Source organism: Coprinopsis cinerea (assembly GCF_000182895.1).
Source record: "Coprinopsis cinerea okayama7#130 chromosome 10 map unlocalized cont3.10, whole genome shotgun sequence".
NCBI lineage: Eukaryota > Fungi > Basidiomycota > Agaricomycetes > Agaricales > Psathyrellaceae > Coprinopsis > Coprinopsis cinerea.
This window is the reverse complement of record NW_003307535.1, coordinates 553,221-576,877: the sequence shown is the minus strand read 5'-3', so window position 1 is coordinate 576,877 and position 23,657 is coordinate 553,221. Positions and strand designations below refer to the sequence as shown.

At 52.0% G+C, this 23,657-nt stretch overlaps 10 protein-coding genes across 10 annotated transcripts; 6 read left to right on the top strand and 4 right to left on the bottom strand.

Annotated features, from left to right (window-relative positions):
- Window positions 1–280: 280 nt before the first annotated feature.
- CC1G_01647 (transcription initiation factor IIE subunit beta) lies at window positions 281–1,466 on the top strand (the record flags this gene model as incomplete). Its single annotated transcript, XM_001833918.2, has 6 exons — window positions 281–458; window positions 521–603; window positions 661–801; window positions 856–1,102; window positions 1,155–1,223; window positions 1,276–1,466. 6 exons carry the CDS (start codon window positions 281–283, stop codon window positions 1,440–1,442), a joined length of 885 nt encoding a protein of 294 aa, XP_001833970.1. The 3' UTR covers window positions 1,443–1,466.
- A 2,447-nt stretch (window positions 1,467–3,913) lies between these two features.
- Window positions 3,914–4,672, top strand: CC1G_01645 (hypothetical protein; the record flags this gene model as incomplete). The annotated part of the gene is made up of 3 exons (XM_001833916.2): window positions 3,914–4,005; window positions 4,063–4,299; window positions 4,381–4,672. 3 exons carry the CDS (start codon window positions 3,914–3,916, stop codon window positions 4,670–4,672), a joined length of 621 nt encoding a protein of 206 aa, XP_001833968.2.
- A 383-nt stretch (window positions 4,673–5,055) lies between these two features.
- Window positions 5,056–6,054, bottom strand: CC1G_01644 (hypothetical protein; the record flags this gene model as incomplete). Its single annotated transcript, XM_001833915.2, has 3 exons — window positions 5,056–5,137; window positions 5,353–5,596; window positions 6,030–6,054. The coding sequence occupies 3 exons, from the start codon at window positions 6,052–6,054 to the stop codon at window positions 5,056–5,058; spliced, it is 351 nt and encodes a 116-aa protein (XP_001833967.2).
- Window positions 6,055–6,206: 152 nt separating this feature from the next.
- On the bottom strand, window positions 6,207–8,391 carry CC1G_01643 (cytochrome P450; the record flags this gene model as incomplete). Its single annotated transcript, XM_001833914.1, has 12 exons — window positions 6,207–6,384; window positions 6,450–6,598; window positions 6,656–6,753; window positions 6,827–7,001; window positions 7,054–7,167; window positions 7,228–7,357; window positions 7,413–7,509; window positions 7,565–7,648; window positions 7,712–7,874; window positions 7,941–8,078; window positions 8,138–8,245; window positions 8,302–8,391. 12 exons carry the CDS (start codon window positions 8,389–8,391, stop codon window positions 6,207–6,209), a joined length of 1,524 nt encoding a protein of 507 aa, XP_001833966.1.
- Window positions 8,392–9,436: 1,045 nt separating this feature from the next.
- On the top strand, window positions 9,437–10,815 carry CC1G_01642 (hypothetical protein; the record flags this gene model as incomplete). Its single annotated transcript, XM_001833913.2, has 4 exons — window positions 9,437–10,115; window positions 10,169–10,243; window positions 10,318–10,497; window positions 10,568–10,815. The coding sequence occupies 4 exons, from the start codon at window positions 9,437–9,439 to the stop codon at window positions 10,813–10,815; spliced, it is 1,182 nt and encodes a 393-aa protein (XP_001833965.2).
- Window positions 10,816–10,999: 184 nt separating this feature from the next.
- Window positions 11,000–13,889, bottom strand: CC1G_01641 (hypothetical protein; the record flags this gene model as incomplete). The annotated part of the gene is made up of 3 exons (XM_001833912.1): window positions 11,000–12,820; window positions 12,871–13,290; window positions 13,341–13,889. The coding sequence occupies 3 exons, from the start codon at window positions 13,887–13,889 to the stop codon at window positions 11,000–11,002; spliced, it is 2,790 nt and encodes a 929-aa protein (XP_001833964.1).
- A 69-nt stretch (window positions 13,890–13,958) lies between these two features.
- CC1G_01640 (hypothetical protein) lies at window positions 13,959–15,856 on the top strand (the record flags this gene model as incomplete). The annotated part of the gene is made up of 14 exons (XM_001833911.2): window positions 13,959–14,022; window positions 14,073–14,144; window positions 14,199–14,305; window positions 14,358–14,416; window positions 14,459–14,475; window positions 14,529–14,578; window positions 14,633–14,648; window positions 14,698–14,840; window positions 14,889–14,915; window positions 14,962–15,075; window positions 15,129–15,196; window positions 15,252–15,292; window positions 15,352–15,507; window positions 15,558–15,856. The coding sequence occupies 14 exons, from the start codon at window positions 13,959–13,961 to the stop codon at window positions 15,854–15,856; spliced, it is 1,233 nt and encodes a 410-aa protein (XP_001833963.2).
- A 926-nt stretch (window positions 15,857–16,782) lies between these two features.
- On the top strand, window positions 16,783–19,055 carry CC1G_01639 (amine oxidase; the record flags this gene model as incomplete). Its single annotated transcript, XM_001833910.1, has 5 exons — window positions 16,783–17,124; window positions 17,182–17,738; window positions 17,797–18,422; window positions 18,481–18,595; window positions 18,641–19,055. 5 exons carry the CDS (start codon window positions 16,783–16,785, stop codon window positions 19,053–19,055), a joined length of 2,055 nt encoding a protein of 684 aa, XP_001833962.1.
- Window positions 19,056–19,134: 79 nt separating this feature from the next.
- CC1G_01638 (cytochrome P450) lies at window positions 19,135–21,262 on the bottom strand (the record flags this gene model as incomplete). The annotated part of the gene is made up of 12 exons (XM_001833909.2): window positions 19,135–19,312; window positions 19,373–19,515; window positions 19,569–19,675; window positions 19,732–19,906; window positions 19,969–20,082; window positions 20,140–20,266; window positions 20,319–20,415; window positions 20,477–20,560; window positions 20,610–20,772; window positions 20,825–20,962; window positions 21,019–21,126; window positions 21,179–21,262. The coding sequence occupies 12 exons, from the start codon at window positions 21,260–21,262 to the stop codon at window positions 19,135–19,137; spliced, it is 1,518 nt and encodes a 505-aa protein (XP_001833961.2).
- A 1,270-nt stretch (window positions 21,263–22,532) lies between these two features.
- On the top strand, window positions 22,533–23,349 carry CC1G_15271 (hypothetical protein; the record flags this gene model as incomplete). The annotated part of the gene is made up of 2 exons (XM_002910317.1): window positions 22,533–23,038; window positions 23,328–23,349. 2 exons carry the CDS (start codon window positions 22,533–22,535, stop codon window positions 23,347–23,349), a joined length of 528 nt encoding a protein of 175 aa, XP_002910363.1.
- Window positions 23,350–23,657: the final 308 nt, after the last annotated feature.

The window sequence follows — 23,657 nt, the reverse complement described above, 5'->3', positions numbered from 1 at the left end:
ATGTAGTCACTGACATCTGGCCCCCCCTATCTGCTCTCGTGTCGAAAATGAGGACGTTAACCCTCGCCCGATTCTCCCACCATACATGTACCGTACCTCTTTTCAAATTCTTTTGGAGTTCCAAGTTAGCGCCCGCAACGGAAATCGCCATGGATGGAAGGTGATGGCTTTAATTCCTAACAATGCCAAGCACCGGCACCGGCACCGGACGCAATAGTGGGCTCCTCGAATGTAGGGCGGGCCTGTGGATTGACCACCTACTTTTTTGTCCCTGACCACCATGTCGAAACTACAGCAAGATGCCGCAGCCTTCAAATCTGTTATGCACCGGCAGGACCTAGTCTCCTGGCGTCGAGGAACACAAGCAGCTTCGACATCAACAGCGACAACCAGCACGACGGACGGTGGCGGCGACTCGCAGTCCTCCCCACCAGCGAAGAAGAAACGGCCAAAGACAAGTATGGACCGGGCTTTTATAACCCTCAAAGGTTTACCAGTTGAATTGGGGATATGTCATTAGATGTCGTGTATTCCCAGCCAGCCGATACTGGCACGGGCACGAACGTCAATACGCAGCTGGTTTATGCGGTATCTTATTTGAAGGTGCGTTGACTCTGTTCTATATGATGCGGATCTCGTTGGTCTGACTGTTGAGTGAAGAATCATAATGGGCCTATACGATTAGACGACCTTGCCGCTTATACTAGCACCCCCGTCAACACCGACCCCGTACTATTAGAAAAGTTCAAAGCGCACGATCGTGTGGTGTACGACCCCAAAACCGACCTCTATTCATACAAGGTACACCCACCAGGTCTCACTGGTGCATTCCATCTATATCTCACCGTCTTCTAGAGCGATTTCACATTTAGAAACAAAGCCTCGCTTCTGACAGAGATCCAAAGGCAAACGCGAAAAGGAGGCGGTCTTTCTGTTCGTGCTTTGAAGGATTCATGGAAAGAGGCACCGGCGGCCATCGAGGAGCTAGAGCAGGAGGGCGATGTGCTGGTCACTAGGACGACGAAAGACGGTCAACTGCGGATGGTCTTCTGGAATGAGATCAAGCCAACGGACGAGGCAGGTGGGAAGCGGGTGGACCAAGGTGAGTAGGGTATTGCCGTCGGATCACACGTGTCTGACAAAAGGGCATCTAGAATTCCTGGATCTATGGCACGAGCTCAAGGTGCCTAACGAGGTGGATTTGCAGAAAGAGCTTGCATCCGGTAAGCTGCTGCCTTGTACATCTACGTCGTTGATTCTAATTTCTTGTGGCAGAGGGTCTACAGGTTACAGCCGCAGAGGCACCGGCACCCAAACCACCGGTTACCAAGAAGAAGGGCAAGCGTGGCGGGGCACCTCGACAGAGACAAGCGAAGATCACCAACACACATTTGAGGGGAGAAATCGATCTTTCGAAGGACTATGCTCCTCCTGGAAAGTAGTCGTATGGGCTGGGTGTAGAATTTGGACTTTACTAGGTATACGGGAGACTAAAGTACTTGAACATTGCCTATACGGATGTTGTCTTCCAGCAGCGCTACCTTGGCTGAGACGACGATGGGACCGCCGGGCATCATGGTTCGAGTGGAAGGACCCTGCACTCGACCTCCTCGACAAACTGGGCTGCCACTCGAGAATGGATGAGAGCACGGGCATCCTTCGTCTGACCCTGCGTCGGAATCATCAGGCTCAAGAGCCTTGTGCGGGCGCTGCCGCAGACTTGGGAGACTGGGAAATCTGACAACTCTTTTTCCTGAAGACCGACTCCCACGCCGTAGCAAGCTCCTCCACTTGTCAGCAATCGATTCGGATTCGTTGGTGGAAGGACTCGAGTCGCTTTCGGAGATGCAGTCCAGATCGCGAAGCGATGGACTGGTCGGGGAGTGGAACATTTCGCGGATGATGCGGTCCTGTGATCGATTTTCTTGGAGTCTCCTCGCGACGTCGGGGGATATCGTGCTGCGATAGTACGTTGAACTTGGAGGCGACGGAGGGAGATTATGGAATCCGAATAGAAGGGATACAGTGGGGTCGCGTTGCGAAGTGGGCGTATGTCTTTCGCACCGATATCGCATTGATCCCAGAGGAAGGCCTCCACATCCTTCAGAATGGAAAGCTTCACGCCAACGCAAGGGGGGGTCCATGGATGAATAACACCATTGGTACCAGGGTATGCATCGATCACATCCTCCCCCTTGTGTCTCCCAACAATATGACAACAGAAGCAACACTGATTGCTAGACCCTACGGCGATAAATCGATCTCGCTGGATAGAGTGGTTAGCTTTGGTTATCACCGAGATTTGGCGCGTACCTCTTGCAACATCATTGCCAATTCTTCAACGTCGTCGATCTCAGCGTCATAGTTAACTGGGTGGGGGGTGTTCCAATGGGTAATGAGACCGAGTAATGTCGCCTCTGGATGTACACTGCCAGCGAATTTCTTTCCTTCGTCGTAGTCGCCAACGAACGAAGAAGGCCTTGTGCATCCTCGGATGACGGGAATGGTTCTGAATCTTGGGTATTGCTGCGTCTTCCAGTTACAAAGTCAGATATTTGAGACAATGGTAGCAATTCATGTGCTACCGCCGATTGCTTGACGATGGCAACGTTGACCTTGTCTGCAGAAAGAGACATGATCTCTCCGACGTTCTTCTGGAGGTTGTGGACCGCATCGTGCCAAGATAGCAAGCCTTCCAAAAAGCGAAGGACTTGGTTGACCCGCGCTTCGTTTCCTTGCCATATGCATTGAACATTAAGTAGCGGTGTTCAAAATCCGTAAGTCGAGTGACACGGTGTCATTGAAAGAATTTGACTCACCTATCGTAACGTCCTCGAAAGTGCTGTGGAAGGGAGACCGCAGAACAGCAGTTCCTAAGCTTCTAGATCTTCGAGGAACGGCCCGAGCGACCTGTCAAGAAGGAGTGCTTCAAGTACTCCCTCTCAGAGCAAGGTATGCAACGCCATGCAATATTCATTGGCCTTGATGGTGGAACCCTGAGGATTGTTGCACGGGGAAGGGATGCGTTTGGTTCGGATGCGGAAGATGGGACTGGGACAACGACCCAGACTGCGCATCCAAAATCTTAATCTCATCTTCATTATCCGCATCCCCGCCGCCATATTCATTCAGATAATCAAACGGAACAATCCTCCCCATACAACCACACCACGCCAAACGCAATACCGCGAAACGAAGCAAGAGACGAACGAGAGAGACAAAACGCACCCTTCAAACACCTCCTCCACACCCCTCCTCACCCTCTCACCTACATCCTTACATCCAACATGCAACAACCGCCAACTAAGCGTCAAAAACTTGTTCTCCGTCTCCTCCGAAACACGTGCCCTATCCCTATCCTCCACATCCTCCTCTCCTCAGGTCCCGCCGGTGGTAAAAGTGGGGTACAGATGTCGCTCGAGCCCAAAGCGTCACGAAATCATAACTCTGAACCCTAACTCCTGCAGGCTGCAGCCTCTTGCTACTAGTAGCGGTGGAACCTGGCCGGCCATGATTTGTTCAAACTCATTCTCCTCTGTGTCTTCATTATCCCTGATGCCACCGATCTCGAAAGTTGGTCAAAAGCAAGTCAAAAGCAGTCAAAAGTCGAAATTCTCAAAATTGCGTCAAGAACAAAAGGTGAGAGGGTGTGGCTGTGGTTGTGGGACTCGAGTGCTCGCGCTTGGCTCGCGCAGGAACATTTGATTCAACCATATCCTTCTTGAACACCGTACCCTATCCCGAGCGCGAGCACGCCGCAGGCATGCGCCAGCGAGCGCATGACCTAACATCGTCTCAATCCCCGTGGCTTACAAGTGGTGCCGATTTGTCAGTCCCGCCCCCGCCCGGTCCCACATTGATCTGAGACAGCTGGCTGACATTCGACCTTGTTTCTACCCTTCCTTTGCCTGCAATGACGATGACGAAAACGACGACAAAGACGAAAACATCGTCAGGGCGCCGCAGGCTTTCCACACGATACCTGTACAAAACTTACCGCCCTGAGTTCGAGACCATTCTCCTCATTCTGCCAACCATAATGTATCGCTAATTAACAACCAGGTGTGAAGAAGCCTTCCCCGCCACCATCGAATTTACCCAACAGGAGACTAAATCCAAGCTTCCCTTGAAGCCCCTCTATAAGCCTGAGCTTCGAGTTACGATCCCGGTTCCCCTGTACTTTGCCGGTTTCATGGTTTCTGCTGGGTGGCTTTTCGAATGGAACCGCCGGAACGATGCGAAAGGAATTCATGCTGTCGCATCAAGGGCCACTCCCAAGTGGGCAGAGCGTGGCAAGGAGTGAGTACCGAGTGCTTGAACCTTGAATCCCTCAGAAACTGAATTTTGATGTTGGCGTTTTTTTTTACTCCACCACCGCAGAAAGCCATTCATGACACCCACTGTCTATCCCTGGCCTACCGGCGACTACATGGTCTACTTCATCTCCTATCCAGCAAGTCGGGGAGAACTGGAGTACTTCTATGACAACAGGGACGCCATCCTCGATCGCTACCTGGATCTCATGGACTTTCCGTCGCATGAGAGGGAGATAATCAAGACGAGGCTGTTCAAATGGTATCGGCTGATGCGCGCGACGATGTCGACCAGGGAGGACTTGATGGAAGATTTACCGGAGGATATGTGTTTGCAGTATGTGTCTGACTCCGAATGAAGTTGTTGGCGTACCAGAGACCCACGCGTCGTGGGAGTAGGTCGATAATCTAGTTGTATTTCTATGATTCAATGAATCTCGATTATCACGGGGAAAACGAGTACCATGCTCAACGTCAGGCGAAGTCGTTGAGGGGCTTAGAGTAACCATCCGTAAAAGCCTGCACGGGCTTGAATCCCCCGACGTCGGTAAACTACGCAATAACAATTATGTACCTCAATAAAGACAGCGTCTACGTACGTAGGATTGGTAAGGGTTCGTATAGGCACAGATATCGTCAGACTTTGAACCTCCTGCCCATCTTCGTCCCTCATCTTCAATCGCCCGAGCACAATCGTAGTCACCTCGAATGACATAAGCGAACTGCCGGACTCCCAGTCGCACTAACTCATCCCCAACGGCATCCTCAAACCTCCCAAACACAATCGCCGAAAGAACCGGGACTTCATACGTCGCCAGTAACGTCTACCACAGGAAAAAAGAAGGCGGTCAGTTCGATCTCGTCATGATGATGATCAGTGGAAAAAACAGACATTGCAACGTGGAACGTGAACGAAGAAAACAGAAACATAAAATGAGACGAATGAACGAAAGGCGAAACGCAATTCCTCAATCACCCAAAATGAAAAACGCAAAACGAAAACTCGAAACAAAGAAAAGGAATAGAAATGAATACTCACATCAACAAACTCATTAGGTACACTCTCAACGCCAACTGACTCCACCTCGCAAGACCGGGTAAGAGACCAGCAAAATGTATCCGTACTTCCTCCATCCCACTCTCTCCCATCCCTTCCACCTCCTTTGCTTTTCCTTTCCCTTTCGCATCCCCCTCCTTCCCTTTCTCCCCCTTTTTCATCCTTCGCCCCTGAAGCCACACCGGAAGGTCTGGAACCCACTCCCATCCCACCACCTTCCACCTCCCTAAACACATTCCTCCCCAACCCATCAAACAACACATCCACACCCCTCTCCAAACAAACCTCCAACACCCTTCCAAAATCCGCTTCTTGGATCGTACGACGCATCTCGACGATGAGGGAGAGGAAGGACGGATCAGAGGTGATATGTGGGCACAGTGGGTCAATCGTGGGTGGGCGGTGGGAGTTGGTGGATTTGTGCGCGTAGTGGGAGTTGGTGGATAGGTGGCGGTGGTGGGGAGGGGGGGAGGGGGGCTATTGTGTTCCCTGAGGTATTTTGTGCGGGGAGAGGACGTGGACGCGGAAGATGGGATTGCGACAACGACCCAGACCGCGCATCCAAGATGCTAATCTCATCCTCGTTATCCAGGCTATCATTCTCCGCGTCCCCACGCCCATTAGGATAATTCCCAAACGGATCAATCCTCCCCACATACCCATGACCCTCAACCCTCCCCCCATGATGATGACTCGTAAAAAAACTGCGAATTCGAAAGCTGCGAAGACGAGAGCGAAGTCGACGTCGCATCCTTCCTGGGTTTCCGATTAATACGTTGATGGGTATCTATAATAGGCATTTTTCGATACATGGCAATGACCGCTAAGGACACTGGCTACTCAGTCTGCCTTTTCCGGAACAGAACTGCTGCGTTTGGGCTGGGTGCTCTGAGCGCCGCAAACCATATGGGAGGAGGTGCAGAGGTGCTATCGTTCGGCAGCTTGATGTCGTAGTTGACCAGGATGTGGGCCACTATCAGCTTGATCTCGTTCACGGCAAAGATGCGACCAGGGCTGCTCAACGAGTAAGTACAGAGTGAGCTTCTTTGGACACGACCTCGAATCGATAGGGAACTGACCATGCAGGTCGGCCTTGGCCGAATAATAGGAAATTGGGATCGAGAGCGACCATTTGGTTTCGGAGATTGCCCAAGTTGGCCCCGTCCGAGTCTTGCAGGTCCTTGCAGAATCTGAATCCATCGAACTCTTCAGGGTGCTCGTACGCTTCCTGCATGCAACGGGGCTCAGCGGACAGATACAATCTCCAAACATGATTTCTACGTACTGGATCCAGGTGGAAAGTGGCACCTGCTGTGGCCATTGAGAACCCCTTCGGAATCACAGTACCATCAGAAAGTTGGTAATCTGTCCTGGCCTTTCTACCTGAAACGACTTGTGAAGTCAACAATGTCGTCAATCTATTGTCCATCAAATCTTTCCAAAGAAATGGACTTACGTGCGGAGGCTACGCAGAGGCGCGCTACTTCCTTCATGAAGCTGTCGAGCTTGACCATTCTGCTCATGGATTCCTTCGTCCAACCGTATTCTTGTGCGACTGACTCGATCTCTTCTCGGATGGGAGCGATATATTCTTGTCGGGCTGCGAGCTCTAACAGAATAAAGCTCAAAGTCTGCGCACGAATGGTTATGGTGGGCATTCGATTGTGAGACGAGTGAACGTACGATGACGGTGGTGTGGATCGCTGCGATGTTCAGGTTGATCACTCGGAGAGCCAGATCTTTGGTGTCGTTGAACTTTTCTGGGACTGTATCCAGTAAAGCTGAGATGAAATCGTTCTGGTGGAGTGACGCGCTTAATGTACCGCACACAGTGCTCGTTGGAAGACGAAGACATACAGGTCGCCCTTCCCACTTGTTCGAACCATAAGCTTTATCCAACCTCCTCCGTTCTTCGAAGAGGGGACCTAAGTATGCGTTCAGCTTCTTCACATCGGTAGGGAATCTGCTGAGCAACCTTCCGACGAGCCTGGACCAATCATGGTGTAAGTATAGATCAAAGGTGGTAGACTCTTCTGACTTACGGCTTCAAGGACTCGGGCAACATGTTGAGGATATTGGCGACGATGAAGGTGCGAGTGGTCAGGCCTGCCAAGAGCGCGCAATAATCTTCGTTTTGACCTATCGGAGAAGGTGGTTGGATACAATGTTTTCCAGAGGGTCGATGCTCACTTACATAGCGGGAGGCCGACGAGGAGGCGGTTGCTCGCTCTGGCCACTATTGGGGTAAGGATTTTCCCGAGAGGGCATAGCGTCCATTCTGCGATTTCAGGAATAGAATATGAAGGGCATTTGTCGTCAGCTCAAGCACAGACAGACGCACCACTGCGCTTTGGAAGATACGCTGCCACGCATTCGACTACTTCCTCGTTCACACCGCCGAAGCGCGATGGAAATGCCCTGATGAATTCACGGGCGGTTTTGACATGATACGGTTCCTCCGCGCAGGTGTTGCAGTCGCCAAACGTGTATTTACTTTGGAGGCCCTATGTGTGTAGCAGACGACTGTCAGGCTTTGGGAACGGGATGATAATCGGGTAGGTTGGACGCACCTCGAACGCGTAGTCGTTAAAGTTGAGTTGGTTTTCTCCGGCCTTTCTGACGTCCCCAGCCAGTTCGGGGCCGCTTACGATGATGAGCCACCGGTTGGGGGTTGTGATGGTCGGGACTTTGAATGCTCTGCCAGGATACTGGTATTGTCAGAGAATGGTACAGCCAGATAGTTAGCTGTGTGTTCGTGGACGCTCACCTTTTTGGAACCTTCGTTTATGATTCGATGCCCTTGGAATAGGAACTTCCAACCAGATAGATAGGACGATATAAAGCCGTCGCCGCCAAACGTCGGGATACTGTCGACCTGCATTTCAATGAGCGCTTGTCAGTATCATATGCACGACATGCGTACACACGTACCTTTTTCTTGGTCACTCGAAACAGATACCACTGGTAGACGAACCAGACTGCCCCTCCAGCCACTAGGATTTGGGTTGCGCTGTACGCCATGTAGTGGTTCAGGAACAAGTTGAGAAGACGTAGCGTCTGATGCGACTGTCAGTTCTGTGGAATTGGGTTAGGGGCACCCCGAACATCACGGACCTGATGTGCACGAAGAGTGGCGGTTCAAGTTGAACGTGGGTGGCAGTTTCACAGCTTGTGGGCGCCAGCTTGGCTATCGGTCAGACAAGCGATTTCATAGACAAAAGTCGGTGTCATGAATTGGTTGGGCGGCTCGTTCAATTGGCTGCCAGACGTGAAGGGGATAGATGTGCACCCGCCCCTGTGACCTCGGCGTAGCCGAGTCGGAGATTTGACCTACCGCCTCGCAGGTTGTTTTAGGCGCCCGGTAGCCTTGCATATCTGGTTCCTCCTTTGTAGGGTGACAATGTACTTAGTTCCTGAAGATCAGCGCCCGGCACCTCTTCTACGTCGACCACCATGTCTTGCTGATCACTTCACAGGCACTATCTGCAAGAGGTCAGTAAGGGCGATTATCTGCACGATGAGTCCGGCTTCCTTTCGAGAGTTATTTCAACAACATTCGCAGAATGCCCTCTGCGCAACTTGGGAAAACGATCTCAAAAGTCGATTCAAGTCAGACTGGCTGGGTCGAGGGAGCCATGTCAGCCTTCTGGATGCCGCTGTTCATTGGGCTTCTGATAAGTGATAGATCCACCCTCGCTGAAGTAAACATATAGAGTTCCCGCCCAACACCATTCGATGCCATCCTTCTCTCAACTCGAACAGTATCGTCGCTTTTTTCGAATGACGTCATCGGGCGTCTAACCCGTGACTACGCCCACCTCAAAATTGCTTGGCGCTGACCGATGCGAGCTGAAAACTGAGACTGCTGCTCGGAATGACTGACTGAAAGGCACCATGCTCCCCATTCAACTGTCTGATCTTCAATTCTCTCCATTTCTTCGGCAGTCAATCGCAATCGTCCATAGACCAGCCATGCACTTGAAACAGGCGTCGAGTGACCTAAACCAGGGTCTACTACCACCTCCATCACTCACCTCCACACAACCCATACAAAACTTCATCTAAAATGCTCATCTTCGAATACGCTCAAGGTTTATACCCAATCACAACATACGAATCCATCCTCCTCTCCGAGCTCATCTACGCCCACCTCGCCTGCACCCTCGGCCCCTCCACCCACACCTCCCGCGCATCCACCTGGCCCGCCGAACACAGGCACATAATCTACCACATCCTCCAGCGCGCATTCCTCCACCCGGGCGTCGCAGGCTCCGCCATCTTCCTCCTCGGCCGCCTCAAGCACAAGCGCCCCACACTGCAACTCGAGGGTCTCGCTGGCCTCAACGCATTCACGGCATCGTTCATGGTCGCTTCCAAGTGTTTATCGGATTATCCACTCCCGATGAACCGATGGCTCTATATCACCGGTAATCACTTCGCGGCATCACAGCTCTCCTACCTCGAAACGCAGCTGTGTTGTGATTTAGATTGGGATTTAGGTCTGGATAGGAAGGTGTATGATGATTTTACGGAGCTGTTTGCGGCGTGGATGGTGAAGAGGCAGATGGAGGCGCTTCCTGTGGATTTCTTTTCTCGGCCGGAGTTTGACCATACGACTCCGGTGGGGTTCGCCAAGTTGAATGGGGACGTGGAGGGTGGTGATGTGGATGGGAGTGAGTTGTTCGATCCGCTCTCGGGGTGGAGGGAGATGCCCCAGCCCGAGCTTCCCGCCGCCTGTAATATTGGTACGTCTAAATTCGTCCTTGCACAAGGCAGGGTATCTTTAAACTCTTGTTAGACCCATGTCTTGAGGCTGGAACCGCCAGTGGACATCGAGCGAACACCCATAGTCCTGATTACGTGCGCGAAATCCGTGAGTCCCAAGGCTCATCCACACTCAAGTCTTCAGAGATACGAGAACTCGGTCTGACAGACTATCTGAATTAGGAGCATCGAAATGTCCTTCCAATCTACTCCGCTCATCAAGGTATTCTCGGAGTCGTTCTCGCAGTCCAAGCCGCAGTGAACACCATCGAGCCTCGTACCGCCGATCCACCAAATTGCATCCTACATCTCAACTATGGAGTGCACACAGCTCTGAAACAGACTCAGTTCCGGATCCATATTGTAAGTCAAGGCGACGTCTGACCTTGTCGCAATGCTAACGCTGATGGACTCTTGCCCACCCACCTTTCAGTTCCACTCGACGAAATAATCGATTCCGAATCCGAATACTCCAACGAATCAAATCCCTGCTCGAGCTGGGTTGCGATCAACAGTCCAACCATCCCGCCTCCCAGCAAGAACCGAGCCGTCCAGTGTACGATCCTAGACGAAGGCATCGATGACACCACGTCACCTACAAGTGAATCCGCCAAATTGAAGAAATTACTGTCCAGGTTCAGACCACGCCTCCGAAGCACAAGAGCCACCAAATCTGTTTGAGGCTTGAGCGTACCCACCCAATACTAACCAAAAAAGAATCCTTCCTTCCCTAATAAAAGTCTAGTTCCCAGATCCGATGTTTAATGAGTTTATTCTATGAATGGTGTTGTTAATTATCCACGAATTATGCAAGGAGTTAGGGTAGTCAATGGTAGTAGATGCGTAACCAAAACATCAAAGGTTTTCAGTTCTCCGAAGTGGTGGGAGAACTCGACGGCGTCGTCGTAGCCGGAGCCTTCGTTTTCGGTGGTATATATTTCGTCGCCTGGTCCCGCCTAACCCGCAACGCCCATTCATAAGCCTTGACCAACCACTTGAGGTACCCAATATCCTTCACTCGGCCATACGCTACCAACCGATGATGCAACAGTTCCACATCCTTGAACGTCAACATGGGAGGCACAAAGTCGTCCGGAACGTCCGTCGCACCCGTCATCCGCACCAAAGGCTTCGCCGCAGCCAGCACAGTCCGGGTCGACCGCATAAGCGGTTTCGGCGGAGTCTGCCGAACAGCTTGAGGTCTATACCGATCCGCGAATCCGCGTACAATGTCCATCGCGCGGTCGATTTCGTTGTTGAGAAGGAGAACACGCATCATAGCGACGTTAACACGTTCGATGAGTCGGGAATCGAGTTTGCGGCCTTGGTATTCGCCGTCCCGCTCGATGATGTACCACTTTTTCCATAGTTCGTCGGCAAAGGTGAGTGCGAGCTCGCGTTCGTGCCCGCCATCCCGCTTCTTCTTGGCGTTGGCGCATCGCTCAAAGGCTTCGACGTAGGCTCTAACCGTTCGGTCCAACCCCAATTCCTCGTAGATAGACCAGAATACTTCACGGCAGCGGAACAGGGAAGCGTGGTTGTACAGGACGGACATGTACGCTGTGACTAGACGAGGCGTCAACTCGACGCCGCCGAATTTTTGGTGGAAGAGGTTGAACGGGGGTGGTGGGCCGTCGGGTAATTCCTTCACTTGCGCTTCGCGGATAGAGTTGAATAGGAAGTTGACTTCTTGCACTACTTCGCCTGGTGTCTGGGGTGGGATGTGGGCGAAAGACGGGGGTTCCGCTAATGGTCCTGGTTCGGCGTCGTCTGGTGCTGGCTCTTCTTGTGCCGCGGCCGCGGCCTTCGAATCTTTTGTGGGAGGGGAAGCCTTGGCTGGCCCGGCCTGCTTGACGATCTTAGTAGCCCCCCTGACGAACGGCGGTTTATACGCAGCATAGGTGTTGAAGACGTGGAGCATAATCTCTTCATCAACCCTAGCATCCACAGGCGCGTTAACAGCCTCCAACCCCTCCCTACTCCTCGTCATCTCTGCCAAAATCCATCGAACACGCCCGAGGTCGCCGATTCGTTTGGCGCCCTCCAGCAAGGCCGCGAAGGTCTTGCGATCAGGTCTGTAAGCGGAGATACCTTCGGCGTTCCGGTTCGAGTCCAACATCTGCCGTGCGATACGGTAAGCTTCGGCGACGAATTCCTTGGTGCCTGCTCTAGCGCAGGCAAGGATGATGGCGTTGTAAGCGCCGACGGTGGGTGTGAGTCTGTGGTCGACCGTCATTTCTGTCCAGAGGTCCAGCGCCTTTTCGACTTCGGAGGTTGTCGATACGGAGAGTGGGGATGCGCACGCCCTGATCATCAGGGTGTAGAGCACGACGTCTGGGTCTGGATGTGCTACGTATCGCATGTGCGCGAAGAGGTCCCATGCTTGGGCACGGGAGATGGAGGATGGTCGGGAGAAGAGGGCGGTGATGACGGAGGTGTATGTTTCCATGGGTGCTGGGACGGCTTGGTTTTCGTAAGAGTGGAGGATCTCGAGGGCGTTGGTGGGGATGACTGTTGGAGGTGTGTTATTGAGGTGGGCGACGATGTGGAAATGGCGTTGGGTTTCGACTGGTGGACCGGTCAGATGGCGGGAAAGGAGGCTGTCGGCGGCGGAGGCATTGCCTAGTTTTGAGTAAATTGCTAGAACGTCGGTGATGGATTGTTCTGGGACCTTGAGGCCAGTTCTCTGCGAAGAACGTTAGGTTAAGTTGCGGTGAATGGTGGTCGTGTGCGCACCTTCATCAAGTCCAGTGTTGATTCAGCCGACCTAAGGTCCCTGCTTTTCAACGCTGTACGAACGAGAGCTTCACATTCACGGCTGCTCAGAATCGCAACGGGGAAGCTCTGCTGTTCCTGCGTGGCAGCCTCTGGGCTCGCAAGCCTGTCCGTGTTCTCCAACCTTGTCACTATCGACTCCAGACGAGACAATATGGTCAGGTAAGGTCTCTGAGAAGTGGAGGCAGCATTGTCAACGTCGAACCGTTCGTATAGCGCTTCGACGATGGCAGCATCCTCCGCTGCTCTTGCTTTGCGCACGGCTTGCTGGTCGACGCGCAGTTGAGCTTCCTGCTGGTCCTCGACGGGGAGGTCGAGAACATCTTGGTAGAACGAAGTAAGCTCTTGTTCGGTAAACGTAGGTTCATAGGTGACCACTTCCTGAAAGATGTAAGGAAACCATGTCGAATACTTGATGATTGTAGACTCACCTCGACGCCAGCGATCTCCTCCAGAGCTCGTACTTGACGATCTAGTTCCTTCAAAGCCTCTGGAACATCTCGTTCATGCGGAGATACCCCTCCTAAAGACCTCCTCTTCCGCCTAAAGACTGAAGGAACATTCGAGCTGGGCGGTGGTGGTGGTGCTGACGGGGTCGAAGAACCAACTTCGAGGTTCCTGCAGACCGTCGAAGTGAAAAGGTTACGCTGTAGCCTGGCAGAGCTAACCCGTTTCAGTGCACAGAGACGGTGCATTAGACTCTTCAGCTCGTCGTTGTTTGCCTTCTGGTCGTCGACTGTCGTGGATGGGTAGAGCGACCCGTAGCGCCAAGATCCATTTAGTGACGTGGGAAATTTATTTTTCCCAGACGCGATGGCCGCTTGGCGCGACGAGCTCAAAGTCGCGTCTGCAATCTTGCCAACCGACCACCGCGATGACCATGGCTTTGGCCCAATTTCAATCGATTTGCGGCGCTCTATTTCCCAGTTCTGTAAAGGCGAGGCGAGGATGGCGACGGCGAAGCCTTGTGGTAGCCTCATGGCTCTAATGGTACAGCCCGTGTTTGGAACTCGGAAATGGAATCCCAATCTCTGCATTCGACCTCGACGATGAAGCTTCTTATACCAGCGATTATGGCGGGCAACACCTATGGGTACTGGTTAATGGGTGCAAGTGCGTACGACAACAACTGGGCCATGGTCCTAAGCTGATTGATCTGGTAGACAATATCCTGACTACACAGAGACTCGACCCAATCGTGAGGCCTGGGCGAGTGGGGACGCACGTCCATAGCGGTGAGTACGTCGACCGCCGCTGTGGATGAATATTTCAATGAACGCGACTTGCAGTGATTGGCGGGAGCAACTTTGGCTTCGAGTTGACGACTGACTTTTTGAGGGAAAGCGAATGCACATCCATACCCATTGCTGAGGACAAGAGTAATTATTGGTATCCTGTACGTCGCGACGCCCTGGGCTATAATCTGGAGTCCTCATCGCTGTTTCTAGCACCTCTACTTCTGGTGGAAGAATGGCAGTTTTACCAGCGTCGATGGCAGCCCTGTGATGTGAGTACCGCCCCTATCTCGCCCTCGCTGAAATCCATTGAGCGTTTCGTTTGGCAGCTGTGAGGATGTTCATGGATATAAAAAAAGGACTCTTTTGACACAGAATACCCAGACTACCTTTACTCGGATGAGCCAGGAGCAACAACCGCTTTTCCTGACAATGTGCGTTGCTTGTTAACTTCTTGTCACGCAAGGTAACTGATCTCCGAATCACAGTTCCGTATGATGTCCGGTGAGCTAACATCCTACAAAGTCGCGTACGAAGTGCTCAATTCCGTTAGGCGACCCCACCCTTCGAACCCTCAACGCTTCCAGCTTTGCCCAGCAAGCCGTAACATTCCTCTGCTTGAATTTCGAAGGGGAATCTGTGCGATACAATGAACTTCCAGACCATAGGTGTCCCAACGGCATCCGCGCAGAGATAGTAAGCAGGTACATATATGTACCCACGCTAGATCTAACCCTGCTTTAGAATTTTCCAAGTTGTTGGGACGGCGAGGTAAAGTTTTCCTCTACTCTCCACGACGCGGGCTTACCTCGAATAGAACATTGATTCAGAGGACCACAAGTCGCACGTCGCTTTTCTCTCCACTGGTCCGGATAATGGCACCTGTCTTGACCCCGCCTACCCTGTCACGCTACCTCGGATATTCCTTGAAGTGAGCCCACCGGCCCAAATCTGCCACTTTGTGCTTAATGATCTCTTCCCCAGGTGTATTGGTACACGCAGGGCTTCGATGACGTTCGCCATGAAGCTATGAATTTCAAACAGCCCTTCGTGTATGTGCCTCAGCTGTCATGTGTGGTATTCGGCCTCATCATCCCCTTCTCTCAGATTCTCGAACGGGGACCCGACAGGCTATAGTTATCATTCAGGTATACAATCGGTTACATACCCTTACTGTCATCGCAAGTTGATTCTATCTATTTGGTAGACTTCTTCAACGGTTGGGAACCTGGCGTGCTGCAAAGAGCGCTGGACGAGTGCAACTGCAATCCATTCGGTGATCCAGCATGCTGTGTAGAGCGGGGGATATTTTCATTTGATAACAGTCGTCGGTGCTACATCACCGAGGCTATCTTTGAACCTAGTGCGTTGAGCTGTTTGGTTGGACTTGTCCATGCTAACTGTTGTACATAGCATTGGGGACCCTTGATTCCCTGCCAGGGAATAACCCCGTTCAAGAGGAGTGTTACGACGAGTATCCTGATACCGTCATCCCGCCTATCATGGCTCCTGTCTATGTGCACAACGGGTCCAATTTGGCACCTTCGGATACGTCGACAACTCTCGTTCCCGCGCGGACACTGGTGACCAAAGAACGGCCACGGGGCACATGCATAGCGGGCTCTTCCTCGCTTCGCCAAACCACCACGAAAACGTTACTCTCACTGATACCCTCTTTCTGGGCCATTAGGTTGGCGTTTAGTCTTATCTAACTCCTGTTTTACCCAGCTGTGAAGGATGGAGGGAATGACGTTGAATGATTGGAATGTACCCTAATCTCCGCTTGCGCTTCGCCTATGGTCATCCGAATTCCTATTTTTCTATCCTTCGAACAGGAGTTGATTGCCGGTGCAACGGGAATCGAAACTGCCGCTGTAGATGGTCGCCGTTCATCGCGCAGGCATATGTCTCGCCCTTTTTCTCTCTCAACGGAGTTCATATTCAGTGGCAATAGCCTTCTGGTTTGAATTGCCTCCATTCCAGCCATACTGGAGATCATGTGTGCAGTATGTGCACGGAACAGTCTCAAATGGGGGCTTGTATGATCTGGTGCTCTTCAACTTAGTAGTGAGTGATTTTGACCATTGGCGTCGATCGACTGTCATACCAACACCATTGCCTGTTGACAGATTTTTCTGATATCAGCCTTACCTCTCGTCGATGCGCTCGAGTATATCGCGTTGGTATCGCGTGTCCAGGAAAATCGCTACCCCAAATCGAGCTGTGGCGAAGGAAGCATCCTTGATTCTCATTGTGCATTGCTTGTCTCTGGCAACCACAGGATTGACATCGCACCAGGGCTTTTGATAGCAGTCGATCTTCAGCGGCGTCTTCACGTCATGTCGAATGGAGTCGCGCCTGTGGCGTCGGGGCCGTAGGATCCAGGCTACTCTCCCTTTAGGGTCTTAAACAACGCCATGGTGCGCTCGAGCTATGGGGTAGACCATGGCCGGTCCACGAATTGAGCTAACCAGCGGTGTCCAGGTCTTCGCATCCACAATGGATGCGCCTCATGGGGTCTCAATTCACCTAGTCGCCAGCCTTAAAAGTCAACTTTGTTCGCAGTCGAAGAGCAAACCAGAACTCCCTACCTGCCCTACTCCCACACTTTCTAATCGTGTCGCTTTTTCGAGGTACAATGTCCACCATACACCAAGGCGATGTGTTTGCACAATATGGCCGCAACCTTGCGAAGGATATGCACGGTTTTCTAGAGGCTCGCGCTGCGCCTGTCCAGTCGCTAGCTTCGAAAGCCAGTGCTGCATGGAACCGGCACCACGCAACGCCGACTTTCGACACGCAGTCTCGGCATGACGGTGTTATCCCTGTCGGTATCATCGGCGGCGGGATGGCTGGTCTGTATGCTGGGCTCCAGTTGGCGCAGTGTGGTATTCCATTCCAGATCTTGGAGGCTTCGGATCGAGTGGGTGGGCGTTGTCTTACCTACAAGTTCGACGAGGGCGATGAGTACGACTATTTTGTGAGTACCGACAGCTCGATCTGCGAATTATTGGAGGTACTAACGGTTGCCTCGCAGGATGTTGGGCCTATGCGATTCCCTCTTCCACCCAAGGGACAGACCGGCGCACATACCCGCTTGAGAAAGCTATTCGATCTTCTCAAGATAGACTTGTTCGACAACATCATCAGGACTGACCAGAGTCTACTCTACTACAACGGCATCCATGCGACCACCGGTGACAAGAACCCCAGCTTCAACGCTGAAGAGCTCGGAATACCCAAATGCTACGTCGACTGTGGTACCAATGCCCTTTGGAGTGACTTTATCAACCCTCTGGGCGAGCTGCTCCTGAAGGACGCGAAGACGGGTGGAGGCGAGGGTTGGGAGGAGATGAAACGCGATTACGATCAGTACTCGGTGCGAGCGTATTTGCAGTTCAAGTATATCCCGAGCAAGGGGTTGCAGAAACGGTTTGGGATACCCGCCACTCCGCTTTCAGTCACTGTGGTTGATTGGATGGAGACGTATCAGGGGTCTGGGCTGTTCGACCGGGGTGTCACGGAGACTGTGCTGGAGGCTTTGGCGTTTGGTGAAATTGAGGCTGGTCCTCAGCCTGAATGGCATTGTATAGAGTGAGTTTGTCGATCAGATCCAGGACCCTTCTTGGTAGACTGACTTGTCGCGTTTTAGTGGTGGCGCTTCAGTTCTGCCCAAAGCGTGTCTGCTCAAGATCAAGAAGTGGGCGAAGAATATCGAGGGCATGCCTTCCGAGGTCTTTATTAAGAACTCGCCCGTCACCGCAATCTATCCTTCCGACCTGAAGGACAAGAAATCGCCGCTTGTGGTTGTGACCTCGGGAGGGAAGAAGCATAGCTATTCGCATGTCATCTCCACGGTGCCCCTTCCCAACTTTGCGCGTATTGATACTTCCACGCTCGACATCAGCCTTCGGCAGGCTCACGCCATTCGGTCTCTGGGGTATACGCCGGCCACCAAGGTCGGGATTCTGTTCAAGACGGCGTGGTGGAAGGAGCATAAGCAGGTTGGCGGGCAGTCGCACACTGACCTGCCTATTCGCACCATCGTCTATCCTTCGTATGGACAAGGCCAATCGTCTAGAGTTTTGATTGCTTCGTACTGCTGGACCAACGATGCCAACAAGCTTGGAAACTTGATCGACACTGGGGCGGATGATGTACTCAAAGAAGTCGTACTCAGGAACTTGGCGACGATCCATCAAGTTGATGTCAAGGTTCTGGAGGAACAGTTTGTTGAGATGCATGCGTTTAATTGGAATCATAATGCTTGGGGTGGAGGTATGGCTTTCAGGATTTGTTTTCGTGCCCTGGAGAACGTTTCTGATGTAGCTTTCAGGTGCCTATGGTTCCTTTGGTCCCGGACAGTATGCCCATATCTATGGCGCTCTTAACGCTCCTGCAGCAGATGGTCGACTTCAGTGGGCAGGCGAGATCCTGAGCGTTCGCCATGGGTGAGCTTGAACATTTGCACTTTGACAAGTCTAACGCTTTATTAGGTGGATTGAAGGGGCATTGGACAGTGCATGGGCGGCAGTGGTCAGATATCTCTATCTCTCCAATGCGAGCCCCGACTCTCTTCACGGTTTCTACGATACCTGGGACATCAATTGGGAGTGGCATGATGCAAGCCCTGCTGAAGATCCGAAGCGAGTTGAACGCCGTACCAGCAGTACCAAGGGCAAATCCAGGACGTCGAGGGCATTGGGGAATGTGTGGGCTGACATGAAGAAATCTTTGTCGCCTGGGGCGGGGAATACCTCGAACTTGTCCAAGGTGCCGTGTGAGGACATTCGAAAGTCTAACGCCGGTGGGACAGATACCTCAAAGGTTCCGAGGATACCTCATTCAGAGAATCTCCTCCTTCGCCATATCCTACTCCACACACCGGATCTACTTGCCACCCGCAATTGATAACCACCTAGACTACCACATAACTTTCTCGCACACGTATGTATTGAAATGATGTTCTCGACGAAATGCATAAGTGTCCCTACGCCCTTTGACGCTTCCTGAACAAGATCTTTGCGAACTGGTTAGGGCTTCGGTTTGATGCGAACCAGTGGGGTGATGGCGGCGTCTTGCTGTCTTCTGGCAGCTTGAAGTCGTAGTTCATGAGGATGTATGCTAACATGGCTTTGACCTCGTTGACGGCGAAGAAGCGACCAGGGCTGAGTGAGAGTAGACATTTGAGTACGGGAGATAACTTTGGTTGGTAAAGGTTCACTCACCAAGCGGGACGACCATGTCCAAAGAACAAGAAGTTGGGGTCGAGGGAGACCATCTGGTGACGGAGGTGGTCGAACTCTTCACCGCCTTCCCTCTTCTCGGCAAATCGGAAGCCCTTGAATTCTGCGGCGTCGTCATATACGGACTAGGATAACTGTGAGAACAAATTCGGCAGGGGAGGACACCGATCGAACGCACGGGATCAAGGTGGGTCGGGATGGCAGCCACAGCGACTCGGAACCCGGCTGGGAGGACAGTCCCATCGGAAAGCTTGTAGTCTGTCATGGACTTCCTAGTGACAGACACTAAAGGTGACGGTCAGGGCCCAGGTTAGTGGTGAATAGTGAACGAAATCACGCACGAGATGCCAATCCAGAAACACGACTGGATTCTTTGATAAAGCTATCCAACTTGCGCATTCTGCCCATAGCCTCCTTCGTCCAGCCATACTCTTCAATAATCTCTTCTACCTCCTTGCGCAGAGGCTCGATATACTCTTGGCGGGGTGCGAGATCAAAGAGGGTATTGCTGAGCGTCTGCTCGGCGGGGTATTATTAGTCCTGATCGAATTTCTAAAACGGGTGCAGAGATTCCCTACAATAGAAGTGGTGTGGATGGCGGCAATGTTGATTGAGATGATTCGTAGAGTCAAGTCCGGGAGGTTCTTGAGCTCAGGAGGAACAAGATCCAACAACCACGAAATAAGGTCGTTCTGAACGGTACTCGTTAGTTGGCGCGAAACACAGGAGTCGACAAGGGCTAAACTGACTGGTCGACCTTCCCACTTGCGTCCATTTGCTTCGTCCATTGCGATCCTCTCGTTGATCAAGGGACCCAAGTGTTTCTGAAGCCTCTTGTTATCCGCGGGGAACTTGGTGATTAGGCGGCCAACGAGCCTGAGAAGCGAATTAGCTAGGCCTTGGACGACAGGGTAACACTCAGCCGTACGGTCTCATAAATGCTGGTAGGACATTCAAGAAGTTGGCTGCCGCAAAGATATGAATAGTGAGGTTTTCTTGAATCCTGCGGTACTCCGGATTACGACCTAGAGAAGAAGAATGCTCATTAGTGAGAAAGCTCTTAAGGCACTAGGAATTTGTACTCACAAAGAGGTAGGCCAACGAACAGTCGGTTACTTGTTCGACACACGATCGGGATTAAGGCGCTGTGTATCGCATAGGGCGTCCAATCTGAAGTCCATTGGATACTGAGGTTGAGAATGACTATGCGCACACGTACCGTCACTTGGCGGCATAAGGTCGGAGAAGGATTCGTGGATCTCTTCCTTGATCTCGTCAAAACGTCCCGGGAACCCTCTTGTCATTGGTCCACGGACGACGTCAATGTGATACGGCTCCGTGCGCATATTCGCCGTCCCAAAAAGATGATCGGTGTGCAGAAGCTGCATTACGATGGGCATGTCAGCTAGATAGTAACCATTGAGAGTCGCTTACCTCGAATGCAACGTTCTTGAAGGAGAGTTGTTCCTCTGTGGCTTTTCGGAAGTCTTCAACTAATTTGGTGCCGCTGACGATGATCAGCCAACGATTGGGTGTCACAAGTGTTGGAACCTTGAAGGCTTTGCCAGGGTACTGCCATCACCGGAGTCGTGAGCTCGCTTTGACGGCGGCCAAAGTACAAGGCTTACCTTTTCATAGCCTTCCTGAATCATTTGATGACCATTGACCATGAATTTCCAGGCTGAGATATAGGATGTAATGAAGCCATCTGAGCCAACGGTTGGGATATGTCGAAGCTGTTGCGTGGTCAGTAGAGCGAAAGCCAATGATGGAGGACGTGCTGTTCACCTTGCGCTTGGTGATATGGAATAAAACCCATTGGTATAGGAGCCAGCAGGCAGCTCCAATCCCGAGAACCTGCATCCACGACATGTTGAGAAGGACACTAGTACACGTCTTGTCGCGACGGGATTATATATGAACGGCTCCCAGAGACATCGCCGCACCGAGGGCCGCATTTCAAAACCGGCTGACGATATTGGACAGCTGGAGACGAGGTGAGAACAGAGGCACTCAGCACACGGGGCCCGCTAGCTATGACGAGAAGCTCGACGAAGCGCAACAGTCTCCGAGTCCAAGTTTCCCAGCAGCCGAATTCGAAGCAGCCAAGCATGTCAAAATCCCCGAGTCGTGTGGTTGCGAGCTGCGAGGGGACACTAGCATTATGAACGACTTCTTAGGTGTCCCAGGGGGGTCAAATGTGAAATGTATATGTACCGTGCTGCAAGGACATCAAATGGACCAAGATTGGACGACTCTGCAGAGCCAGTTTCGACATCCACGATTAGAGTTGCCAGCGGGAGGAAGGCTAAAGGGACGACATTCCAAATAAATCCATTCTTTCATAAGATCCCGCTGTACAGAGCCAAAGGCGCCAATATCCAGCCTAGCCGCCTACCATCTATTAACCTCAGTCATCGGCGCTTAATGCCCAGTGCTGAGGGTCACTCAACCACAACGCAAAGATGATTTCGGGTATCTCCGAGTAGGATCATACCTGGCATTCTCAGTTGGAATCCTAGCCAAGAAGTTCGTAGACACATCCTCTGTCGAGGTTCTCTAAATTCTCCTGCCCATTGCTTTGCTGCAGCCAGTTGCCATTACGCAAACTGGCTTCATTGAACATTGCCTGTCGTTCTCGTAACGCCACCAATAAAGCGGGAACCGCCATGCTCAACCCAACAGATCAGTTATAACGAAGAGCGTCACTTTCAAGCTTTTCTTGCCCGTGTTCAACGGGGCTATACAAGATGCCCGTCCCCGAGGTGGATTAGATTACATAGAATAGGCTTGCCTTGATTCTGATCGAAGCTCAGGTCCTTCGATTCAACTTCTTCAAAGTTCTATGACCGGCTCCTCGGATATTCTCAGAGGTCCTTGCCCACCAAGGATAAAAGCGTCGTTCAAAGGCAGGCGGGTCTTATCGTCTGTAATGGCTAGAGCTCATGGGTACTAGTCTTAGTCACCGACATAGCACGGTTCTCCCGCACTTTCCCCATTGAAATAAGGTAACCTATTTGCAAATTTCCAATAATTGAGTTGCGTCTCATGGCACCGTAAAGTCCTGCCGCACGCTTCAAGCTTCCCAGTGATCCCCGCCATTGCCATCGAGCCCGAGTATAACCTTATTCCCAATAATACAATGAGGCAATTCCATTGCGGGAAAGGGGGTAAACATCCCTTCAGGCCGTCGATGGAAATCTCAAGGCTTTCCACACCGCCAAAATCCCCACCCTTCGCCAGCGCAGGTTCGGTTGGATATATCCCCTTTGTCGCATCTTACTGCACCTTCTCACGCGCTTGCAGGTTCAACGTTCGGCGCCAATGGGTATTCTATTCACGACATGACGTTATTGCACGGAACTTGGCCTTGAGGTGTGTACCTTCCGACAGCCTACCGAAGGGCTCTGTAACTGAGATATCTAGTCTACACCGACACATCATCCTCGAGTTCGTCTCTCCAAGCGAGCCGCGAAGGTGGGCGCTCGCCTTTCCCAACCCCACATTCAAGGCCCGCGATATCTTTGGAAGGGTCCACATCTTGTTTGACGGCAACTTATCACACTGCTTCTCCCGTGCAAGACCCTTCTCTATGGACAGGAAGCAGTCTCGCGGGAAGGACAGGAATGCAGTTGGAGAACGCCCAAGGTGCGGTCTCTTTCAATGTTAGTTTCGTTGCTCAACATTCAACCTTTGCTTTGATGCACATAGCCCCACTCAAGCCGCTCCAACATCCGTTCGGTTGGGAGTCTATAGCTACTTCCTTCACAGAATCGAGGCAACGCCAATGCTCGCCGCCGACGAAATTGGGAATCCATTCAACCTTGAAACGACCAAAGTGCTTTCTGAGTACCAAATCGTGTCCCTACCCACAGTGACGAGGCCTCATTGCAGCCTCGTTTCAAGCATTGACTCGAGCTCAGGCTGACTTTGATAGTGGCATTGCCCTCTTGATCTGAGGCCGGAGATGGATACCAGTCTAGGAAAGATTTACTCGACGTCAGTCGACCTATTTCGAAGTTCGTTACCCAAAGCGAAATCCACCAGGTCGTGAAGGGTTCGAGGGGACAATTGTTTAGTCCCCGTTTGGCAGGATCGAATCTCAGCTTGATGTTCGCGGCAACGATGTCCTGGTGCCTTCAATGTAGCAAAAGTGTGGACCCTCTTTCATGAATTCGCATGGCAGTTTGTTGGGACCGACTTGGTGAGCACTGAGCAAATGCCCTCATACTACGGGTATGAGTACCTTCGTGTCGCTGGCAATCTG